This window comes from Choristoneura fumiferana, chromosome 6 (assembly GCF_025370935.1).
Source record: "Choristoneura fumiferana chromosome 6, NRCan_CFum_1, whole genome shotgun sequence".
Taxonomy (NCBI): domain Eukaryota; kingdom Metazoa; phylum Arthropoda; class Insecta; order Lepidoptera; family Tortricidae; genus Choristoneura; species Choristoneura fumiferana.
In genome coordinates, this window is record NC_133477.1 from 2,291,179 (window position 1) to 2,313,788 (window position 22,610).

General features: G+C 37.9%; 1 protein-coding gene across 3 annotated transcripts in view; it reads left to right on the forward strand.

The window, feature by feature from the left end:
* AstA-R1 (allatostatin A receptor 1) overlaps positions 1-22,610 on the forward strand; it is a 162,165-nt gene that overhangs the window by 121,611 nt on the left and 17,944 nt on the right. For all 3 annotated transcript variants that reach the window (XM_074088858.1, XM_074088859.1, XM_074088860.1), the window contains exons 2-3: positions 8,439-9,312; positions 16,583-16,738. In XM_074088858.1, the coding sequence (XP_073944959.1) occupies positions 8,488-9,312; positions 16,583-16,738 (981 nt within the window). In that variant the 5' untranslated portion in view covers positions 8,439-8,487. The remainder of the gene's footprint in view (positions 1-8,438; positions 9,313-16,582; positions 16,739-22,610) is intronic.

The following is a 22,610-nucleotide window of genomic DNA, read 5'->3' on the forward strand; positions in this document are numbered from 1 at the left end:
CACCCTTTCTTTTAATGTGATCATTTAGGTAAATAGCTAAGCGATTAACCGAATAATAGAGACCAGACATGGTAAACAGCAGAGGCTTATTTAATACATTGTGAACTTTGCAGTAGTTATTTAATTTTATGTTTATTTATTTATTTATTCATATATTTGTGAACGAAGCGGTACAAGGTGTCTCTTGTTCCGTTTCACGCTCTCTTGAAAAATTTGCCCCCAGTCAGATACGAAATATTTTTTTCACTTCTCATGCTCGTAAAATTCGCATTTATGCTGGATCTTTATGCTCTAGTGCATACAGTAAAATCTTCGTCTAAGACCAAGGTGTCAACAATCACAAACAAAAAAGTTTTTTTTTATAATTTTTGATTCATATAAAACTAAAAAAGCAATCAAAATAAATCAATAAAAGAATGAATGATGATGAATTATGAAAAATAAAAGGTACCTAGTAAATGAACAATTTGTTTCCATTGTTGCTATTTCATCTCCTCGTAATCGAAGTGAAAAGCAGAGTGTAGAATATAAAACTCTAGCATTAAACCCATTTTTCCCCCGACGTGTCTATCCACCCTCGCCGTACCGGCTCGGGAGACTATATGAACGTCACGGATAAAATGGCTCGTTTTATGCTCTCGTTCTACAATCTACTATTTAATATGTCAAAGAAAAAATTACAAGGAAAAAGCGCGTCAAAATTGGGGAGTTGAGGCTCGTGATATCACTCCTTAGTAAAAAGTGTGCGTATGTGTGATGTCACACGGAACTTCAACCGATTATATCCACATTTTTTTGTTTAATTGACAAATATATATTTTTAAACTGATGGACTAGTTGTAGGTATAATTTTAGGAATCTAAGTAGCCTATTAATCAAAATGTTTCTCTGCTGAAGATGATATTTGCCAAAAGCCATATTTACACGGCTCCAGCCAAAATGCTAATTCAAAGCTATCATACTAAGCAATGCCAGCAATTTGTGTAAATTTCATAGTTTACGTTACGCTGACGGTGTGTGGTCCGACGCAATTAGCCATAAATTACTTTATACTGGATGGGGCTTCCAGATATTTGTAAAAGACGTGGGCGTCGCGAATGATTCATTCACTATTTAACACTATTTAAATTTGAATGTAAGAGCTGATTGATATATTTTTGCGGGCAAATTAAAGCCGTAGACACGTCCGTACCGTTTAGTGATTTAGATATATGTTTTCCCGGTTCCGCGGAAATAGTGCAAATAAAAAATAGTTTGAAGAAATTTTGTAGCTGTTTACTAATGTTTCGGCAAATAACGTTTGGCAACCTGTTTCATTTCGCAAATTTTCATTTCCCAACTGTTTAATATTTCTGAAACTGTAAATATTTCAAGATTTTTATAAAACTAACCTAACCTAACCTAAAGGGTTCTACACGATGGCCCTGAAATAAATCCTGAAATATTTACAGCGTTACGATGCGAAAAGGCAGTACTCGTTTGTAGCATATTCATACAATTTTGTAGATATGTACCAGGTATGTACCTATATAATGTACATATGTCTATTTATAATGCACTGTTGGAGTCAATTTAAAATTTCGGTTCTATTTTTTTAAATCCTTCCATTGTACCTACTCGTTCGAAGGTTAACTGGAAGTGATCCCTTTGTACATCTTATAATCCTTTTTTCTGTCAATTTCATGTGTTTTTATGTAGGTACAATAAAGAGTATTACTATACAATACTATTTTCCCAAGGTAATCGTCATGAAGCTTCACTGCTGATTCTCAGCTGTTAAAACTGTAGCAACTTAGAAGACAAGAATTTCTACTGGTAATTTGACTGCACTTCAGTGCTAACATTGTCATGTGGAATGTTGAGTTGAATATGTTGCGATAATTTTGTTTTGTCGCCTTCCATGAAGTCACCAGGCGGTCACAGAGGAGGATCAGCGTTGGGCTACACGGCCAACAATATAGTGAGCTGGGACCGCTTCGCGATTTGGAAAAAACTTGCTTTTATTCTTCTTTCTTATTCTGCCTATATACATGTGTTTGTTTTGCGAAATGTGAATGAATTATTCTTATTCTTCTAATCGTCTAAATAAACAGTCCCTAATGGAGTCGCTTCAAGCTAAAACCCTATCAAAGCCAAAAGATACTCTTTATAGACGAAATTATGGTCTGGTGAATTAATGACAAGTTACCTAGCTCACTCAACGACAGTTATCGTTCATGTGTCAATTATGTACGCGAAATTGAGAGAAAATAAACGACAGACAAAAAATTAATGCTTAATTATATCGCAATACTTTTGAAAAATCTGAAAAAGACCGTGGAAAGTCACTAGCTGTGGCTGGCCGAAAAAAACAATCGTCGTAAACTCATGTTCTCTGGCTAATTTAAAAGAATAAATTTCAGAAAAAATAGTTATTCACATTTTTTTGCCGCTGATAATAAGAGTCACTTCCAGATTTTTATAGTATTCTCATGCTTTAGCAATAATTCCCAATCAAGAGCTCATGTAAAATGTTTATCTTAACCAATAAATCTGTTTGAGTAGACAGAAATAGTCCATCGTGTTAACTGCTGCCGTTCCCGATGGGATTCTGATGAGAATAACAAAATCTCCGAATTCTATATTGATGATATATTTACGCAGATGTTTGAAATAGACATGTTAGATTAGAATGTGTGTGGTTTGTGATTATTAAACAGTTAAAAATATGATAGCTCTAATTTGTAGTAAATAATGAATGCGAAAGTAACTCTGACTATTTATATCTTCATGCTTAAACCACTGAACCGATTTTAATGAAATTCTGTACGGAGATAGTTTGACATCCAAGAAAGGATGTAGAATAGATTTTATCCCAGACATCGCGTAGTTCTTGATAAACAAATTTTTGGCATACAAAGTCGCAGCAAAAATTTAGTAAGTATGGTACAAATAAGAAATACTTACTCTTTTTCTACTTCTATACTGTAATCTGTGATTTACTTAATCACGAACAGTATATAACAGCATACATAACAAGATTCTGGAAAACTCTATATTGCCTATTCCCCATCACAGCACTGTATCGTAATGTTGCTAAAACGATACTGCAACCACTTACTTTTTTTTTCTTAATTCGTACGTTCGGACAGGCTTAGGTGCAGCCAGTTACATATTTTATATGGTTTTTATACAGAAAAAAACTTTACGAACATAATCCATAGCCTGGTAACATAAGTAACGCGTATTTTTAAAATCGTCACAGGCAATTGAACGTTATTCAAAAACAAAATTTAACTCGGACATATTTTGACATTTTCATATTTCTCACTTGTTTATTGTTACGTCTCTAATCTCTCTCTCTTCTCCTCTCTATTTCGTCTCTAATATTTCGGAGACTACTGCATTACTGTGTTTTTGTTGTGATGTAGTGTGTTTTTGTTGTCAATAAATGTTGTGAATTTGAGTTTGAGTTTGAAATCTAAATCGCTAAATATTGACCCCTGGTTGGTATACTGAATACCACGATATAACATTTGATAATTCCCGCGGGATTTCCTGTGAGATCCCGGAATTTCTATTCAAACACCCATCTATCAACCAACATCCTTCCACCTCTAAAAAACTCATGGTATATTTAATAGGACTGATGTCCAGTCTCACCCATTTTCAAATAGTAATTTAACACTGCTTATTTACGCAAGCCTTAAGGGATATCTACCTATAATAACTTATTGGTATTCATGAGTTTTTTTTATGCAGAAACCCCAATTCATAACAGACCTTTGAGGTCGAGATGGAAAATAAGAGGGCAAGGCTTTGTCATGAGATATGAATGCAATCTTGGAGTTATTACCGAACAGAGTGACGGAAACACGAACGTTTTGTCGTAACAAAGAAAGTGAAATAATTTTGTGATACTTATGTTTTTGGAAGGTAAAGAAAAATGTAGTTTAAAACGAAGAAGTCGTACCTACCTTAAAATGTTTTTGTTAAAAAAAAAACGAGCTTTTTTGCTGACTGTACCTTTTGTTGACTGTTGCAATGTCATCCATCTTACATCATCGGCATCAGTGGCCTATGTCATCTATAAAAAGATAGCTTAAGCAATTTACAACTTACTATACCAAATTACAATTCAATCCGACCACCACAACACTACAACAAACTAACAACAAACTAACTTACTAGATTTGACCCAAATACAACAACAAACAGGTCAAGGTTAATAAAAGCCTGTAAAAGCCGTCAAGTGCGTGTCGGGTCGGACGCATTATAGGGTTTGTTCGATTAAGTTTTGATCGACTGTTACTAGTATACTTGTAAAACCTGCTAAGCTGTATGTAATATAATATTACGTTGTCAGTATTCCAAAAAATCCGCACAAAGCGTTTTCGCTCTTCCTTCATCAACCGCACAGCAAAAGAGTGGAATTCCCTGCCTGCGACTGTGTTCCCTGAACACTACAATTTGGCCGCTTTCAAGTCCAGGCTGAATGAGCATTTACTAGGCAAGCGTGCTCCATCGTAGGCCTCATCCTCGCTTTCCATCAGGCGTGTTTGTGGCCAAACGCAAGCCTATACTGTATAAAAAAAATATACGAGTACTAGGGCAAACCTTGGGTTATCGGTGATACTTGGTAATTCGATGATACCGCTTTATTATCTTCCACATATCTCACTATGAGAAAATGCAATTAAGATGATTGCAATCGGGTTGCCAGTGATATGATTGCAGCGTGATAATAATGCAGTATCACCGAAATACTAAGTATCACCGATAAGCCAAGGTTTACCAACTAAAGAAAATAGAGGCCACGGAGTTTCCATCGGTAAAACGAAAATACTGATAAATATACTTTATTCTTTACAATATTCCTTATCTAAGAACCCGTTTTATTATTACAACATAAGTTAACATAACGCAATACAAATAGGTACTTTTCATTGAATTAAATGTATTCAGACAAAAAGCAAACATAACGTTTTAAACTTTCGTGATTCTCACTCATAGTCAAAATACCACAAACGTGACTTATCACGCTATTATTACACAAGTAATATTTACCTCGACGTCGTTGTCTACTCGTGACCACGGCAACTGTAACGTTGCCGAAACGTCGAGGTAAATATTACTTGTGTAATAATAGCGTGATAAGTCCCGTTTGTGGTATTTTGACTAAAAAGCAAACATATTTCTGTTTTTATTTTACCGATGAAAAAGCGGCCCTTATTTGCATATAACTAGTACCTATTATGTATATTTTTAATAGTAATAGATAGTAGTAGTTTTTTAGTAAGTAGTAATTCTTTCTGCAGAAAAGAAAGTTGCCATGCTCTGTATTATTTTTTATAGCTAAATGGAATAAAAGTACTAAGTACTGTCGTTTCACGGAAAAATATTCTTTAGACGATGACACTTAAGTGAATGTGTGCGATGAATACGAAATTAAAGCCATACGCTTTAAAACATTCTGCTTTTATGTTTAATGTTTCACGTGACATCGTTTAATGTAGATTGACTTTTTTATATCAGTTAGAGCTAGAAATACTTTAATCCTAAAAAAAGGCCACAACAATTCTATTTTCATCTCTCCTGTTCGGAAAGTTTAATTTTCATGGGTAGATAGCCGGGTGGAAAATTGCGTTTTCATCTCTAGGGTGGAAAGTTTTTTTTTTTTAATTTTTCGATTGGCCACGGAGTCGAAGATAATTGAGTTACGTCAATGACACTTTTTTTCACGTTTTGGCATGGCCATCTAGATGCATGTCATGACCAAGGAGCTTAACACTGAAGGTTGAATGCCGAACATCCGTTTGAAACAAGAAATTTGATCTTTATTATATCACGAATATATTCCATCTCTTTCTTTAGTTAGGTTAAGAAAGAGATGGAAGTCATTCGTGAAATGTGAAAGAAAGAGATGGAATATATAAATAAGTAATAAAGGTCAAACTTCTTCGTTCGACGTTCAACCTCCAGTTTTGTATATAAGCTCCATGGTCGTGACCAACTCGATTTTTTTTATAGTCGGCCGTGGCAAGTGCCCAGGTCGAAAAGTTGCCGTTGGAGGTTGGATATAAGTAAATTAAATTTATTATTATTCTCATTTTTTTTGTACTATTTTACTTTCCTCACAGTCGAAATTAAAAGTAGTGTCTAACTCGGGTGAAATTACCCATTTCCCCTCGAACTAATTGGCGCTCTCACTTCGTTTGAGCGCCAGAAATATCTCGGGTGAAATGGGTCACTTTTCACCCTTGGTTATCAATCTACTATTGTCAATCTGTCTGCCATTTTTTCTATTTGTCTGTCTGTTACATCTTCACAATTTAGCCTAGCTTAAGTACCTAGGTGAAAGGTGTGTAGATAGTATTAGAACTTGGAAAGCACATAGGATAGTTTTTACCCCGTAAATTGCGTTGTTCTTTCTTTTTTAGGGTTCCGTAGTTAGTTCCGAACCCTTATAGTTTCGCCATGTCTGTCCGTCTGTCGGTCCGTCCACGGATAAACTGAGATACCGTTAGTACTAGAAAGCCGTAATTTGGCATATTAGTGACGCCAACGAAGTGGTAAAATTAAAAGAAATAAAAAAAAATAGGGTACGTCCCATAGATGTAGTGGGAGTGTTTTATTCTCGACTAACCCTATAGTGTGGGGTATCATCGGTTTGGTCTTTTAAAAGAAGCCTAAGGTATGAAATATACCTAAACTTGAAAGATTTGGTACACAATACGAAATCCTTAGAAAAATATGATAAATGATTTTTTCGTAATGGCTATGGAACCCTGTTCTGGGCGTGTTCGACACGCTCTTGACCGGTTTTTATTTATTGAGTAGGAGCATCCACATAATAATATTATAATCTAAGCCATAAAACTAGTTGCAAGTTCCTACATACTGTTCGAAAAGTATTAAGTTTTGATTAACGTTTCTAATCGAGATGGTACACATAAACTTGTTCACAAAATGTTTAACAAGTTTGACGTTGAAAATAATTGAAACAAGCAGGATTATTATAATGGAGCAGCCACCGTTTGTCCCTATTATAATTAATCCCTGGGATCAGATCAGTGAACCAGAAAACTTGGGGGTTTTAATTAATTTGCTTTTAGGTTTCTAGGTCATAATTTTGAATAGGCACACAATCACTTATTATCTTGATACGATTATACAAGTTCTTTATTATAAGATGGCGACAAAACAGCAATTACGCTGAGTCATTCGCCGCATGCTGCATGCGACGACCGCAAAAGTGTAAAGAACACGGTAGTCGGCCGCATTCGGGGAGCGACAGCTGCCACCGCCTTAATATGGCCGCCGCAGTAAACGGACAGGCTAATGTAAAGGCGACAGTCGTTCGCCGAAGCAATTTGAAACAAGTTCGGCGACCGCATTAGGTGAACGACGCAGTGTAATTGCCGCTTAAGGTACTCACGCACTAGACAGCAATGACCAAGACTAGTGGCCGCAACGACCAGGGGTTAACTAAAGAAGCAGCCAGTTGATCATTGCGGCGAAGCGCGTAATGTTCATGTGGTTGCTTTAGTTAATCAGATCAGGGAATCAGAAAACATGGAAGTTTTAATCAAGAGCTTTTGGTTTCTAGGTCACATGATGAACACACAATCACTCATTATCTTAATACATTGTAAAACGGCGATAAGGTAGGCACTTTGCCCACTAACTAGACGGCCACGACCACGGTGGCTAGTAGCCGCAACGGCCAAGAACTAAAAAACCAGTCAAAAGCATGTCAAGCCATGCTCAGTGTAGGGCTCCGTAGTTACCGAACTTGCCTTAACTTAACTTTGCCTTAGAAATCATTTTTTAGAAAAACATACAAACTGCTCAATTGAAAATAATTTTCCTTGAAAATTTTTATCAAGCATAACTTCCGTGATTGTTTTCATATTTCAGACGTGCGGTTCAAAAGTTAAAGGTTACACATTTATTTTAACTTTCGGAGTCTCCGAAAATATTCACTTTATCAAAAAGTCGTTTTTGCAAACCCCTATTTATTTTCAAAAAGATACCCCACGACATTTCTTATTCCCAAGATTGAGCTACTTGTTTGTATTGCGAACCTCTTTGACCATAAACTAACACAAGTCATACCATTACAATCTCGTTTTATTCAGAACGCAGGTGGTAGGACCTTGTGCAAGGTCCGCTCGGATTGTTACCACCATCTTGCTCGCTAATCCTGCCGTGAAACAGCAGTGCTTGCACTGTTGTGTTTTGGCGTGGAGAGTAAGACAGCCGGTGAAATTACTAGCACTTGAGGTATCCCATCTTAGGCCTATAGGTTGGCACCGCATCTGCAATCCCCCTGGTGTTGCAGGTGTCTATGGGCGGTGGTGATCTCTTATCATCAGGAGACCCACTTGCTCGTTTGCCATCCAGTTGAATAAAAAAAAACGATTTTACGATGATTAATCTTAATATCTTTTTTCCAGGTAATCCACCTCCCGAAAAACATGAAGCACTGAAACAACTCACATCAAAATGGATTCCGACGAAGAACTATACAATATATGCTTGAACGTGACCAATGAAGAAATTGCAAGCCTCACGGGATGTAACTACAGCAACGAGTTCGAGAGCGGGGAGCTGTTAGAAAAAGTCGTCTCCAGGGTTGTGCCAATCTTCTTCGGCTTCATTGGCATCGTCGGCTTAGTCGGCAATGCTCTGGTGGTCCTCGTCGTCGCTGCCAACCCTGGCATGCGATCAACAACCAACCTCCTAATCATAAACCTAGCCGTAGCTGATCTTCTCTTTGTTATTTTCTGCGTACCGTTCACAGCGACAGACTATGTCATGCCAAGATGGCCGTTTGGAGACCTCTGGTGCAAAGTCGTGCAGTACTTCATTGTGGTCACAGCGCATGCGTCAGTGTATACTCTAGTGCTCATGTCCTTAGACAGATTTATGGCCGTTGTACACCCAATTACATCGATGTCGATTCGGACTGAGAAGAACGCACTCCTAGCGATAGCTTGTATCTGGGTGGTGATATTAACAACTGCGATCCCAGTTGGCATTTGCCATGGGGAGAGGGAATACTCCTATTACCACAGGAATCATTCGTCCTGTGTGTTTTTAGAGGAACAAGGCTACAGCAAGCTGGGGTTCCAGATGTCTTTTTTCCTGTCTTCCTACGTCATACCATTGGCGTTAATTAGTTTTTTATACATGTGCATGCTGATAAGGCTGTGGAAAAGCGCCCCTGGGGGAAGAGTGTCTGCGGAAAGCAGAAGGGGGCGGAAGAAAGTGACCAGAATGGTCGTTGTTGTGGTTGTGGTGTTTGCTGTGTGCTGGTGTCCTATACAGGTGAGTCCGTTTTTGTTTATCCATACTAATATCATAAATGTGAAAGTGTGTGTGTTTGTATGTTTGTCCGTCTTTCATGTCAAAATGGAGCGACGGATCGATGCGATTTTTGGCATGGAGATAGTTTATGGGCCAAAGAGTAACATAGCCTACTTTTAATCCCGGAAAAATGCACAGTTCCCGAGAGAACAGCTCGCGATAACCGAATTTCACGCGGGCGAAGCCGCGGACAAAAGCTAGCTGTTAATAATTCTATTTTTCGCTTAAAGGGTTTCCCTCTATCTTTATAATGCAGTCTGTTAGTTCATGGTCTGTTTAATGTGTTTTTCATCCTTCGGGTAGGTACAAAACCCAAAACGCCAAAGTAAAAACAATAGAAAGCTTTTTATTTACGTAAGTAGGTAGCAGACTTTCTCGCCAGGTAGTTATACATGAAATAACTTTATTAACGCTTTTAAGATTTTTTTTTAATTAAATATTAACTCGACAGTGCCTACAATGTCTGTATCGTGCAGTTAAAAGCACTATTCTATTATCTATTTTACAAACACGAAGCCACTTTGTACTGAAATTGCACACTTATGTTTATCTTACCTTATCGCTGTATTATTCCCAATATTCCCATTTCAAGAATACAATTTGTGTTCAACCGTGCTTTTAGTTTGTTTAAATCATAATAGATGTCACTATTTCGTTTGAATGAAATCCTGAATCGTGTTAAGATTTTTTGTTCAGCCCTTTTATGGGCTGTCAACTACAATAAATTTGTCATTCCATAAGCAAACACTTTTATTAGAGACGGTTTTTTCGAAAATATTCGTAGAGAGAGTTAGATTACTAATATTTTCAACATTTAACGGTTTAAATTTTAAAATCGAGAAAATGGCATGTTGACTCAGATCGTAAGTTTTTAGGGAGCGTTGTTGTTGTTGTTGTTGTTGTTGTTGTTGTTGTTGTTGTTGTTAGCCTATTCTGTCCCACTGCTGAGCAAAGGCCTCCCCCCAATACTTCCTGCCAGGTCGCCTTTTCGAGTTGGTGGTGGTTATCTTAGCCCAAAACTCGTCTGGCATGCGGCAAACATGGCCAGCCCAGTCCCACTTCAGCTTAGACGCCAGATAAGGGATTTCAGATTAGGGAGCGTAATAATATCTATATATATAAAAGAAGAAACTGACTGACTGACTGACTTATAGATTAACGCACAGCCCAAACCGCTGGGCCTAGAAACTTGAAATTAAGAATATATGTTCCTTAATAGGTGTAAACGCGCACTAAGAAAGGATTTTCCGAAATTCCCACGGGATAGGGAATAAATGGGATTTATATTTTCACTTTGGTTTTATGTAAATCAAATGCAGCAGAAATTACACGACCGAAAATACGAGACTCAAACTCTCAACTCAAAAAATTACTCTCGTACTGGCTTCATTTACCCTTACAGCTCTTCCACTATTTATTTTCTACTGCTGACTGTACGTATCATAATAAATAACAGTTCTTACATTTTACCGCGCAATAAGAGTAAAATCACTTCCTCATCTCAGCATACCGTTATCGCACTCCTTCCACTCCTTGCGGATTACTGGCAAAAGCTCTTATCTCCCAAGTTACCGAAATTTAATTCTGGCGTTGGCAACATTTCACCTCTGTGGCGTGGCAAACGGAATCTTACTATCTTTTTCTTACTAATATTATAAACGCGAAAGTTTGTATGGATGGATGTTTGTTTGGATGAATGTTCGTTACTCTTTCACGCAAAAACTACTGAACGGATTTGAATGAAATTTGGCATACAGGTAATATATACCCTAGATTAATACGAGTATAGGCTACTTTTCATCGCGATATTCTCACGGGATAGGATATAAAATCTCGCAATAACAACTAATTTGCTTAGATTATTGAAATTTTGGATAGTTGTTCTTGACACAACCTCAATGAAGACCACGATCTAAATTTTGGGAATTCCCAGAGGGATTTCGTAAAATCCGGAATTTCAATTGTTTTTGATGAAATCAGTTTGTTTACACTTTTAATAAGTTGTATAGGCAAAACGTATAGGTAGGTAGTATAGTAATCCACAGTGTAGGTTTTTTACATGTATTTGTTTAGTTTTCGAAATCGTAAATTGAACTTACGCTTTTAAATAATTTATTGAATCAGGCGTTACTTTGCGGAGGTCCATAAGAAAGGATTTTCCGAAATTCCCACGGGATAGGGAATAAATGGGATTTATATTTTCACTTTGGTTTTATGTAAATCAAATGCAGCAGAAATTACACGACCGAAAATACGAGACTCAAACTCTCAACTCAAAAAATAACTCTCGTACTGGCTTCATTTACCCTTACAGCTCTTCCACTATTTATTTTCTACTGCTGACTGTACGTATCATAATAAATAACAGTTCTTACATTTTACCGCGCAATAAGAGTAAAATCACTTCCTCATCTCAGCATACCGTTATCGCACTCCTTCCACTCCTTGCGGATTACTGGCAAAAGCTCTTATCTCCCAAGTTACCGAAATTTAATTCTGGCGTTGGCAACATTTCACCTCTGTGGCGTGGCAAACGGAATTTTACTATCTTACTATCTTTTTCTTACTAATATTATAAACGCGAAAGTTTGTATGGATGGATGTTTGTTTGGATGAATGTTCGTTACTCTTTCACGCAAAAACTACTGAACGGATTTGAATGAAATTTGGCATACAGGTAATATATACCCTGGATTAATATATAGGCTACTTTTCATCGCGATATTCTCACGGGATAGGATATAAAGTCTCGCAATAACAACTAATTTGCTTAGATTATTGAAATTTTGGATAGTTGTTCTTGACACAACCTCAATGAAGACCACGATCTAAATTTTGGGAATTCCCAGAGGGATTTCGTAAAATCCCGGAATTTCAATTGTTTTTGATGAAATCAGTTTGTTTACACTTTTAATAAGTTGTATAGGCAAAACGTATAGGTAGGTAGTATAGTAATCCACAGTGTAGGTTTTTTACATGTACTTATTTGTTTAGTGTTCAAAATCGTAAATTGAACTTACGCTTTTGACAAAGTAACGCTCCTTCGTCGATAGGTTTCCTAAGAAATACTGTGAATACGTTTCCCTTTTCGAATAGAATAGCAACTCAATTCGACTGCGTAATGTTTGGGACGAGCAATTGCGAATGTAAGTAGCAATTTTCACATTCGTAAGTTAGTCAAGAGCTCACTTACACTTTAATTCTTAGGACAGCTGTGTCACCCTTGGGTGTCACCATGCTGTTTTAACTTTCACGAGTTTGACTCAATTATACAAGGTCCCGTCAGTATTCCGACAAATTTAAGTGCGAGATAGAGATAGGTGCGTAAGTCATCTACTGAATGCAGATGTTTACGGGCGATGGTGATCTCTTACCATCAGGAGAACCACTTGCTCGTTTTCCATCCAGTCGAATAAAAATTACGTTGGTAAAAGCCTCACCGTAGTCTTTTTTTTATTATTGGACTGGATGGCAAACGAGCGATTGGGTCTCCTGATGGTAAGAGATCACCACCGCCCATAAACATCTGCAACACCAGGGCAGCCTAGACTAAGATACAGAATAAAACCTATTATTGCACCTCCCTATATGCAGGATGCAATTCACTAAAGAATACTACGCTACGGGTGCCCGTGGCTTTCAGTTGTTTGCACACAGGTGTTAAATTGCTTAGCAAGTCTTAACTTTCGTGAGCAGAGAATTCGTTTTTGTGATACATTGTAGCTAAGATTTAAAATGAGTTCACGTTTAGAATTGAATACGTGAGAAAAATATTTTGATTAAATTTTAAGTTTACGTGGCTTGTGTCTGCATGGGAGGTTATAAAGTTATTGAATGAATACATATACATATAGAAGTAGTTTGCGATCCTTTAAGTCCAGTGAAGCCGTGGTAGCTTCTCAAGCAGAGGTTCGTGGTTTCAAACCCCGGCTGGCACCTCTGAGTTTTTCGAACTTCATGTATGTGCGAAATTACATTTGAAATTTACTATAAGCTATACGGTGAAGGAAAACATCGTGAGGAAACCTGCACACACCGGTGAAGTAACTCAATGTTATGTGTGAAGTTCCCAATCCGCACTGGGCCCGCGTGGGAACTACGGCCCAAGCCCTCTCATTACGAGAAGAGGCCTGTGCCCAGCAGTGGGACTAAAATAGGCTGGGATGATGATAGCGCGGAGCTCCTACTTTTGCGTAGTTTTGGACCTTCGGGCCAATGCAAACTTAACTTACCTAAACCTACCTATGTTTGTGTCGATTCTGTTTGGGAAAAAACGAGACCGTGAAAATAAGATTCAGTAAAAAAGCATATTGAGAAAAAATGTGAACAGAAATTTTGCTAATTTTGGAAATAACGATTTTGGGAAATTGATCAAAACAAACCCTCTGTGGAAGTCCACATCAATGAACTATAAACAACAGGCTTCTGCCCGCGGCTTCGCCCGCGGAGAATTCGGTTATCGTGCGCTGTACCCTCGGGATTTGTACATTTTCCAGGGACAAAAAATATTACAAGGTGAGCAATAGGCGGCCTTATCGTTTACCTTTTCACGTCTAAGCCGCTGAACGGATTTATATGAAACTAGCTGGTGCCCGCGGCTTCGCCCCCGTTGTATTTTTTCCAAGTTTTCTTCCATAAAAACCTTCTCCTGACAATGACGAACACAACAAAATAAGAATAAGTAAAATCAGCCCAGCCGTTCCCGAGTTTTGCGCTTAGCAACACATTTTACGATTCATTTTTATTAGATAGAGATTTGGTATTCTAGCAGCTTGAGTCCCGAGGACGGATATAGGATACTTTTATCCCGGAAAATTGCATATTTCCCGCGGCGGATGGAGTCGCGGGGAGCAGCTATTAGTTTGAAATAATAATATAACGTCAAAATTAACCCTTAAATATTTTCTTGCGTATTATTAAACAATTTATATGAAATTACGAAAATATGTTTTCAAATTTACGAAAGCCGACTATGCTAAGAGATATCTGGTTTTTCAAAGAGAATTTGGGGTATTTAATATCATAAGATAAATTCAAGTATACTTAAATTAATTGTTATTCTCTTTGGTTCGCTCTTAATTTCTAAATGAAATTGTAGACTCGGTGACGAGGTAAATTAGGTTTGTGTTATAATTATTTGAAATAGCAATTAAAATGTATTAGATTAATAAGAAGAAAAGTTATAATTTATTAAATTAAAATACTTGATTTAGTATTTGAAAATTAATGTAAATAAATAAATATCATGGGACACTTGACCCCAATTGACCTAGTCCCAAACCAAGCAAAGCTATACATATTAAACATCCAAAACCCGAGAACAAACATTCGTATTATTCATATAAATATCTGCTCTGGCCGGGAATCGAAACCGGGACCTCGTGTTTCGTAGTCAGGTTCTGAACCACTTGGCCATCCGGTCGACAAATGTAATTCTAAAATCTAGATATTTTTGTGAATTCTCGTAACTTTTTTATTTTCACCACGAATCATCCGCACTAAGATTTCCATTAAAACTGTCGTCAATGTCATCATCAAAGGCCTTTACATCAATGACAGATGATTCAAGCATTGTATCAACGGCGCTTTGTCTAGGTAGCTGAACAGACATATACAGCAACGATTTGACAGACGATGAAAAGGAGGGCGAAAAAGAAAATATCCGGGCAAATACAGAAAATCCAGGAGACAAAATAGTTATTTGTGTCACAAGGAAGCAAAATGGTGTATTTACGGCGAGGGCGTAAATTGAATCCCGAATGTAGCGAAGGATTCTAAAGTAGAATCCTAAGCGTAATGGGATTCAAGTTTTAGCGCCCAAGATGAAAATAATTTAGCTCCCGAGTGGCTCATACAACTTTAAAAAAATAATTCTAAATATTATTAAAGAACAACCAGCATAGAGAATGGCGTGGCTTTACAATTATCAACTTCAAAAAATGGCATTTGCAATAAAACACTTCGAAAAGCCTTGAAAGGAGAGGTGTGAAAATAATTTATTGAATCAGGCGTTACCTTGCGGAGGTCCATATCAATGAACTAAAATAATTTCCTTGCTCACCCGCGACCTTACGATAGCTAAGCTTATGCAAAATATGCGTGTTCATGCAGTTCCTCCACCTCCACACTGTAAGAACACACACAAATCACACAAACCCATCTATCACCACCACCACACTACACTGACGCGTTTCGAACTCAAACAGAGCTCATCTTCAGAGTGACACAACCGTACACCATGCTACCAGTTGTTTGAGTCTAACTTAATGAGTGCTAAACTTAATGTATAAAATAAATATAATGAAATATTAAATTTACAGTATAATCATTTACGGCCTAGACTGATTGTCGTGTATTTGGGACTAGGTCAATTGGTGTCAAGTCAACAACTGGTAGCATGGTGTACGGTTGTGTCACTCTGAAGATGAGCTCTGTTTGAGTTCGAAACGCGTCAGTGTAGTGTGGTGGTGGTGATAGATGGGTTTGTGTGATTTGTGTGTGTTCTTACAGTGTGGAGGTGGAGGAACTGCATGAACACGCATATTTTGCATAAGCTTAGCTATCGTAAGGTCGCGGGTGAGCAAGGAAATTATTTTAGTTCATTGAGGTGTGAAAAATCAATTAATTGCGAAACTTTATCAGAAGCAGAAGAAACATTTAAAAAGATGAGATTTCATGAAATTGACAAGAAATCAGTTTTGTCAAGGAATTATTTATCCTAAGGACGAGATCATAAAACAAATTACATACATAAAACATCCAAAAAATATTTAAACCCCCCCCCCCCCCTACTACAAACGTGATTTTTTTGCCGTTTTTTTGCTCGATATTAAAATAATTCAATTAAAATTAAATAAATACTAAAAGCCGTGGTGGCCTAGTAATGGGTGACACACTATTTAGGCTATTAAAAAAACACGAAAAATTCAAAAAACCAGAGTAATTAATAATTATAGTCCAGAACTCTGGAACTTACCTAAACTTCAACTGTCGAGCCCTATTACTGAGATTTTTTGAACCGGTCACGATTTTGAACGGGTCTCGACTGCTGATTTGAAGATCAATCAAGTTTTAGACTAATAGACTTGTTTTTGTCATTTAATTTTCATTTTTATTTTATAGTTTTTATTGAAGTATTTTGGAAACAAAACACCCGAAACGGCACAAAGATCTAGTAAATTTTTGTGACAAATTAATTCAAATTAAGATTTTGTGTACATCTTTGTTTCAGATAATCCTGCTAGTGAAAGCACTAGATGCCTACAGCATCAACTACTTCACTGTCACTGCGCAGATAGTGTCACACGTGTTGGCGTACATGAACAGTTGCGTCAACCCGGTCCTCTACGCGTTTCTGTCCGAGAACTTCAGGGTGGCGTTCAGAAAGGTAAGAACACCACGGACACTTTTACGACTTAACTTTTTTTGGCATAATTTCGTATTGCATAGTATCGTTTGGCATAATTCGATTAAATACAGATGTTCCTGCGCTCCAACTTCTGGCCGGAGGGTGTGGTGTTCCGACGTTTTAGAGCACAGATGAAAATTCCCCAATAAGTTGTGCATTTTTTGTTTTGAATTTTACAGCGCATTGGTTGTTCAAAAAATAATCTCTTCACCACCCCAGTCATGTAGCCGTGATAACTGACAACCAATGGAATGCCTCACACGCCACGGTCATCTGTACATGACCAATATCCAACTCGAAAATAATCCTTCTGCAATGGAATTAAAAATCAAGTTGATTTGTCGCTGGTTTTTCTGTGGCGTACAGAGCACGACCCCACGTTTGTTTTGTGGCGATAAAGAGGTTAAAGGCATTACTTAGAGCATGTCACCTTCTGTAAAAAAATGTCATTGATAGACATGAGACACTGTTTACATTCATCCAGTAAGGCACTTGTCTCACCGCCAGCGAGGAAACGATTGGCTATCGACTATTTTCTCGCTCAAGAAACGAACAAAAGATATAAGATCCTGTGTGAGTAAAAGAGACACGTATATTAATAGTTGATCGCTGGCTGTTCACACTTTAGGCGAGAACTCGCTCTTACATCTTTTGTCGCAGCGACAAGAGCTATAAAACTCGCTGAGCTATAGATACTCGCTCAGCGATGTCAACTCGGCGGCCGCCCCGCACGAGCCAGTCGAGTGGAGCGAGTAATCGCCCGCCGCACGCGAACACTCGCTTGCAACCGAGCGACAAAACTACACTCGCTTCTCGCTGCTCGCCCACTCGTTTCTAGTTACTCGCTTTACTCGCTTCTCGCTCATCGTCGGCGGTGGGACAAGTGCCTAAAATCACTCCCGTAGCTTGACATTGCGGTGCTCGACTTTGCTACCATTGCAGCTCGGCAAATCTTGCTACTGGAAAAATTTGACTGGAATAATGTAAAAGGACATAAGTAAATGAAATGCGCCGCAACTGTAATGGAAAATACATATCTGTGACTAATATGAAATAAAAGAATCACCATTTAAAACCCTTTTTAGGGTTCCGGAGCCAAAATGGCAAAAACGGAACCCTTATAGTTTCGCCATGTCTGTCTGTCTGTCTGTCCGTCCGTCCGCGGCTTTGCTCTGGGACTATCAATGCTAGAAAGCTGTAATTTTGCACGAATATGTATGTAAACTATGCCGACAAAATGGTACAATAAAAATTTCAAAAATATTTTTTTTAGTGTACCTCCCATAGACGTAAAGTGGGGGTGATTTTTTTGTCTCGTCCAAACTTGTAACTTAACTTAACTTGTTTGCAAAATATTCAACTTTAAAGTGCAAATTTTCATTAAAATCGAGCGTCCCCCCTCTAAAATCTAAACCGGTGGGTGGAAAATTTTGAAAAAATTCAGAATGGTAGTAAGTTTATCAAACTTCCAAGGAAAACTATAACGGCTAAGTTTGCTTAAGAATTATTAGTAGTTTAAGGGTAAATAGCAGCCTAAGGTATAAAATATACCTAAACTTGGAAGATTTCGTATAAAATACGAAATTCTTAGAAAAAATATTACTTATTTTTTTCGTAATGGCTACGGAACGCTCTTGGCCGGGTTTTAATGTGAAATTACACAAATCACAAAATTTGAAAGTAATTTTGGACTGTTGAGGCAGTTTGTAAGACCACGATAAAATTACATTTTCATTTCACGAAGTTATTCCGGCTTTTAAGTAGAACAATACGGTATCCAATTAAAGTCAAGTCGGCATTCATTGTATGACGTAATCAAATCCAGAATGCAGCCGCGGGCGCCGCTGGATTGGGTAGGTCAGGTCGAGGCATTTACGAAGCGATTAGCGGAGATACAAGCGGAGCGGTTTATCAATCAATGATGATGATCCATCATCACCATTATATCAGCCGTAGGACGTCCACTGCTGGACATAGGCCTCCCCCTAGACCTCCAGCTGCTTCGGTTGGCCAGCCAACCAGCGGCTTTGTCTATCTCGTTGGTGGGCATCCTACTCTAGCGGGATATTACTACATAATTTTGTAACATGCATTATTATCGTATGTTATTTTGAAAAGCCAGTGAAAAAAGTATAAGCCAGTAAATGACTAATTATCTGATAAAACAATAACAATTAAAAAAATTAAAACACTAAAGAAATAACTATCTATATCTGTCTCTTTTCTATATTATAATTTTCTTTTTCTTTGTTTGGAAACACCTTTTTTAATGACTAGGTAATCATTATTCCGTTGATTTAGAAGTTTGATTTTTTACTGTTGCAAGAGGTAGCAAGCTTGAGTTTTGATATTAATTTCAGTTTGATACCTGAACCTGAACAAAGGAGTCTTGACAGATAACAAACCGTCAGACATGCGGACTACAAAGTGATTCCATAAGGATTGCATTTTTCCTTTTAAAGTGCTGAACTCTAAAAACCATTCATAAAACAATGTAAAGGAGGTACAGGCTGAAATAAGCGGTCTTTTGCAACAAATTAAGATTTTATCGGTGACTCGAAACACTCAATTACTGGTTCTTAACACAATTTTCAAATTGCTTCCCTTAGGGTGCCGTTGGAAGTATCTATAATATAAAAGTGAACCGCCAGAACGGGACAAAAAAACGGGACAGAGCAGGATGGCGCTCTACAACACCATTTTGACACGTTTCTCCCAAACAACGCATTATTTCTCTGGAATTTTAAAGCAATTCGATTCTTTGACCTTGGAAATCGCGAAAAACTTGAGAAAATATGATATTGGGTGTGTACATTTTGTATATTAAGCAAAATAAAATCACAAGTTCGAATTTCGAGCCAAAAACGAGCGATCTATTATCTATGCCAGTGTTGCCATTCAGGGAAAAAGAAATCTATTCATTATCCTGCATTGCAGTCTGTAAAGCTCTTTACCCATTCATTGCCGTGCGTCAGATTATGCTGGGCTTATTATAGTCATGAAATTTGGTATATAGATAGCTGGATGTCTGAAATAACACATAGGCTACTATTATTCCAATATTCCCACGCGATAGTTGTTCTTAACACAACACCTCAATGAAGATTACGATGTAAATTTTGGGATTTCCCACGGGAATTTTGTAAAATCCCGGAATTTCAATTGTAACATCGAATAGTTTACGCGTGCGAAGCTTATAAAACACAAAACATCTCTTATCACAACTTTAAGTAAAATACGTGCTGCGTGCGTGTGTGAGTGAGTTTGTGTGCATGTGCGTTTGTTACAATTTGAATGGATTTAGATGAAATTGATTTGCGACACTAGGTGGGCTGAAAACCCATCGAGCCAGAAGCTGTCCGACGGCTAGGGCTACTTACTGAATGCATTCGTGTCTGAGGTCCAAAATACTGACGTGTTCGCTGACAAGTGGCAGACGCTACTCTATAACATAATGTCCTTTTTAACAAGCTAGGTGTTTGGTTGATACCGTATGCCTGTTTAGAAATTGATAATAAGTATTTTTAGCTTAGCTTAGGCTTAGCAACTGTCGATGGTTATATGTTTGTTTTCTTTGTATAGTTGTTAATAATTATGAGTATTAATTTTTTGTTTTTGTATTCTAGCATTATGGGCACTTTGGTCCTAACTGTAAGCCAGTATTGTAAATTATATCAATAAATAAATAAATAAATGTATGTACACAAATAGTTTGTTGTTGGAACGATAGAAAGGCTACATTTTATTCCGATGAACCAACGAGATCGGGATAAAATCTCTAAATCACAGCGCTAGATTTAGAGGCTGTTTCAACACCCATTGATTAATTTTATTTGACGGATAAATGTGATGCCGTCTCCGTCTATTCGAACAAAACAAACAGAGACGGTATCACATTTATTCGTCAATTAAGTAAAATCCAGGTATTTCAATTCAACTGCCAGATTCATTGGTTTACCTACGCGAAGCTGCGGGTAAAGCCTAGTACAGTCACCAGCGCTAATATATGACACACAGATATAGATTACACTAGATAACGCAAACACCTCAATCTGTATGAAAACCAACCGTGTCACTTTTTATATCTACTGTGACGTCTCAAGAGCGAATTACCGATGTGAATTCCCCGATGTACGCTCAAAATCGATTCAAATGCGCCGCCTGCCCGCGCCGTGGGGCTCGAGTCAGTCACTAGTCATAATTAGTCAGTTAGCGGTAAGTCTTTGTATGGGGCTAACCCCGACGTTTGGTCGGGGTTCGGACACGCGAAGTAGATGCATTTGCGTAATCTAGTGTAATCTATATCTGTCATATGACACAACAAAGCGACTCTATTTTTAGGGCCGGTAGTCCATGTCAGATATTTTTGTACGTTCCACTGTTCCAGATATTAAGAGCTGCCGTAGACTTACGATTTCAAGTTGGCCAACTAAATACCAATACTGTTGTAATTTAGTTGGATAAGTTGTGCGGGCTATCATTGAGTTACTGGGGGGCTACCATGATTTTTTCATAAACGATCCAAACGCAGAGCAGTTCAATTTAGGCACCTAAACTGAATCGTCGAAATTGGTACCACGACGTTTATTTCTCAGAGCTGAGTCTCATTGGTTTCCAAGTGAATGAAAAACCGATATTGTCTCTGGTCCAAAACTGAAACGCTAAGTCGCGAAAGGGATGCCGCTATATGCAAACCAAATATTGTATACTAAAACCTCTTTATTGTGGAAAACCATAACTCTATGTCATTCCGTGTTCTTAGCAACCGTTGTGTTGATTACAAATAAAATGGTTTTGCTGTCACTAATCCGCGAGTCTCTTTTCTCACTGAAAAATTAGTTTTATCAATGAGGAGTTAAGAAGCACAATGTCGTGAGAACCTATGAAAAGTTATAAAACTTGAATAAAAGTTTAACAGTTCAAATTCCACTTAAAATTCCAAACGAATTGACAGAATGAGTAACTTATACTGAATCGCTAAATTTGACACTGAAGCGATGCAATTCCCACTCAAGTTAAGCGTTATGGTACGAAAACCGCTTGAAGTGAGTGAATGAAAATGTCTGTATCGCTGTCGCTGAACCGTGCTTGAATTGAACCGCAAAAGTAACGTCGAGGTACGAAATAGCGATGCAGTTCAGTTTAGAGCAGGGTTTCGCAAAGTGGGGTACGCGAACCCCTAGGGGTTCGCCATTCGACGGCAGGGGGTTCGCGACAAGATTTACGTAATGGTCGCGTGATGACTGGCAGGCAAGTTCGGCACACATGGTGGCGCGCGCGCGACTGTTTTCGTCGTTCAACAGTCAATTTTATTGTTTTCTTTGGGAGGTTAGGGGAGGGGGGGGGGATTTAATTAGTTAAGGGGTTCGCTGTCACCTGGAAACTTTAACAGGGGTATGTGGAGCCGAAAGTTTGAGAAACCCTGGTTTAGAGCCTAAACTGAATCGTATTAAGAGAGCGTGGTAGGCCCCCTGGTCTATTGACACAGTGCAATTTAGTTGGCCAACTTGAAATTGTACGTATAAGTCTGCGGGCTGCTTAACACAGGTTTGACTTGTCAAAATTACACCATTTTATTTGTCGTATAACTCACATAGTTACTAGACGCGATAAAATCAAATAATTATGTTTCCATGTAAGAAGTGACCTTACTATAGTCCGCAAATTAACTACTTCTTTTCGTGCCGCGAACAATATCACGGGATAATGGAACTTGAAGCCCCAATAGTACGGTTGAAATTACACTGCGAGATGGGCTGGTTAGATTATCGTATCTTGATTTCGGTAACGCAATATCTAAAGATACGACAAATTGGTTTACTATCAAATTATTTTCAACATAATTAAGCCT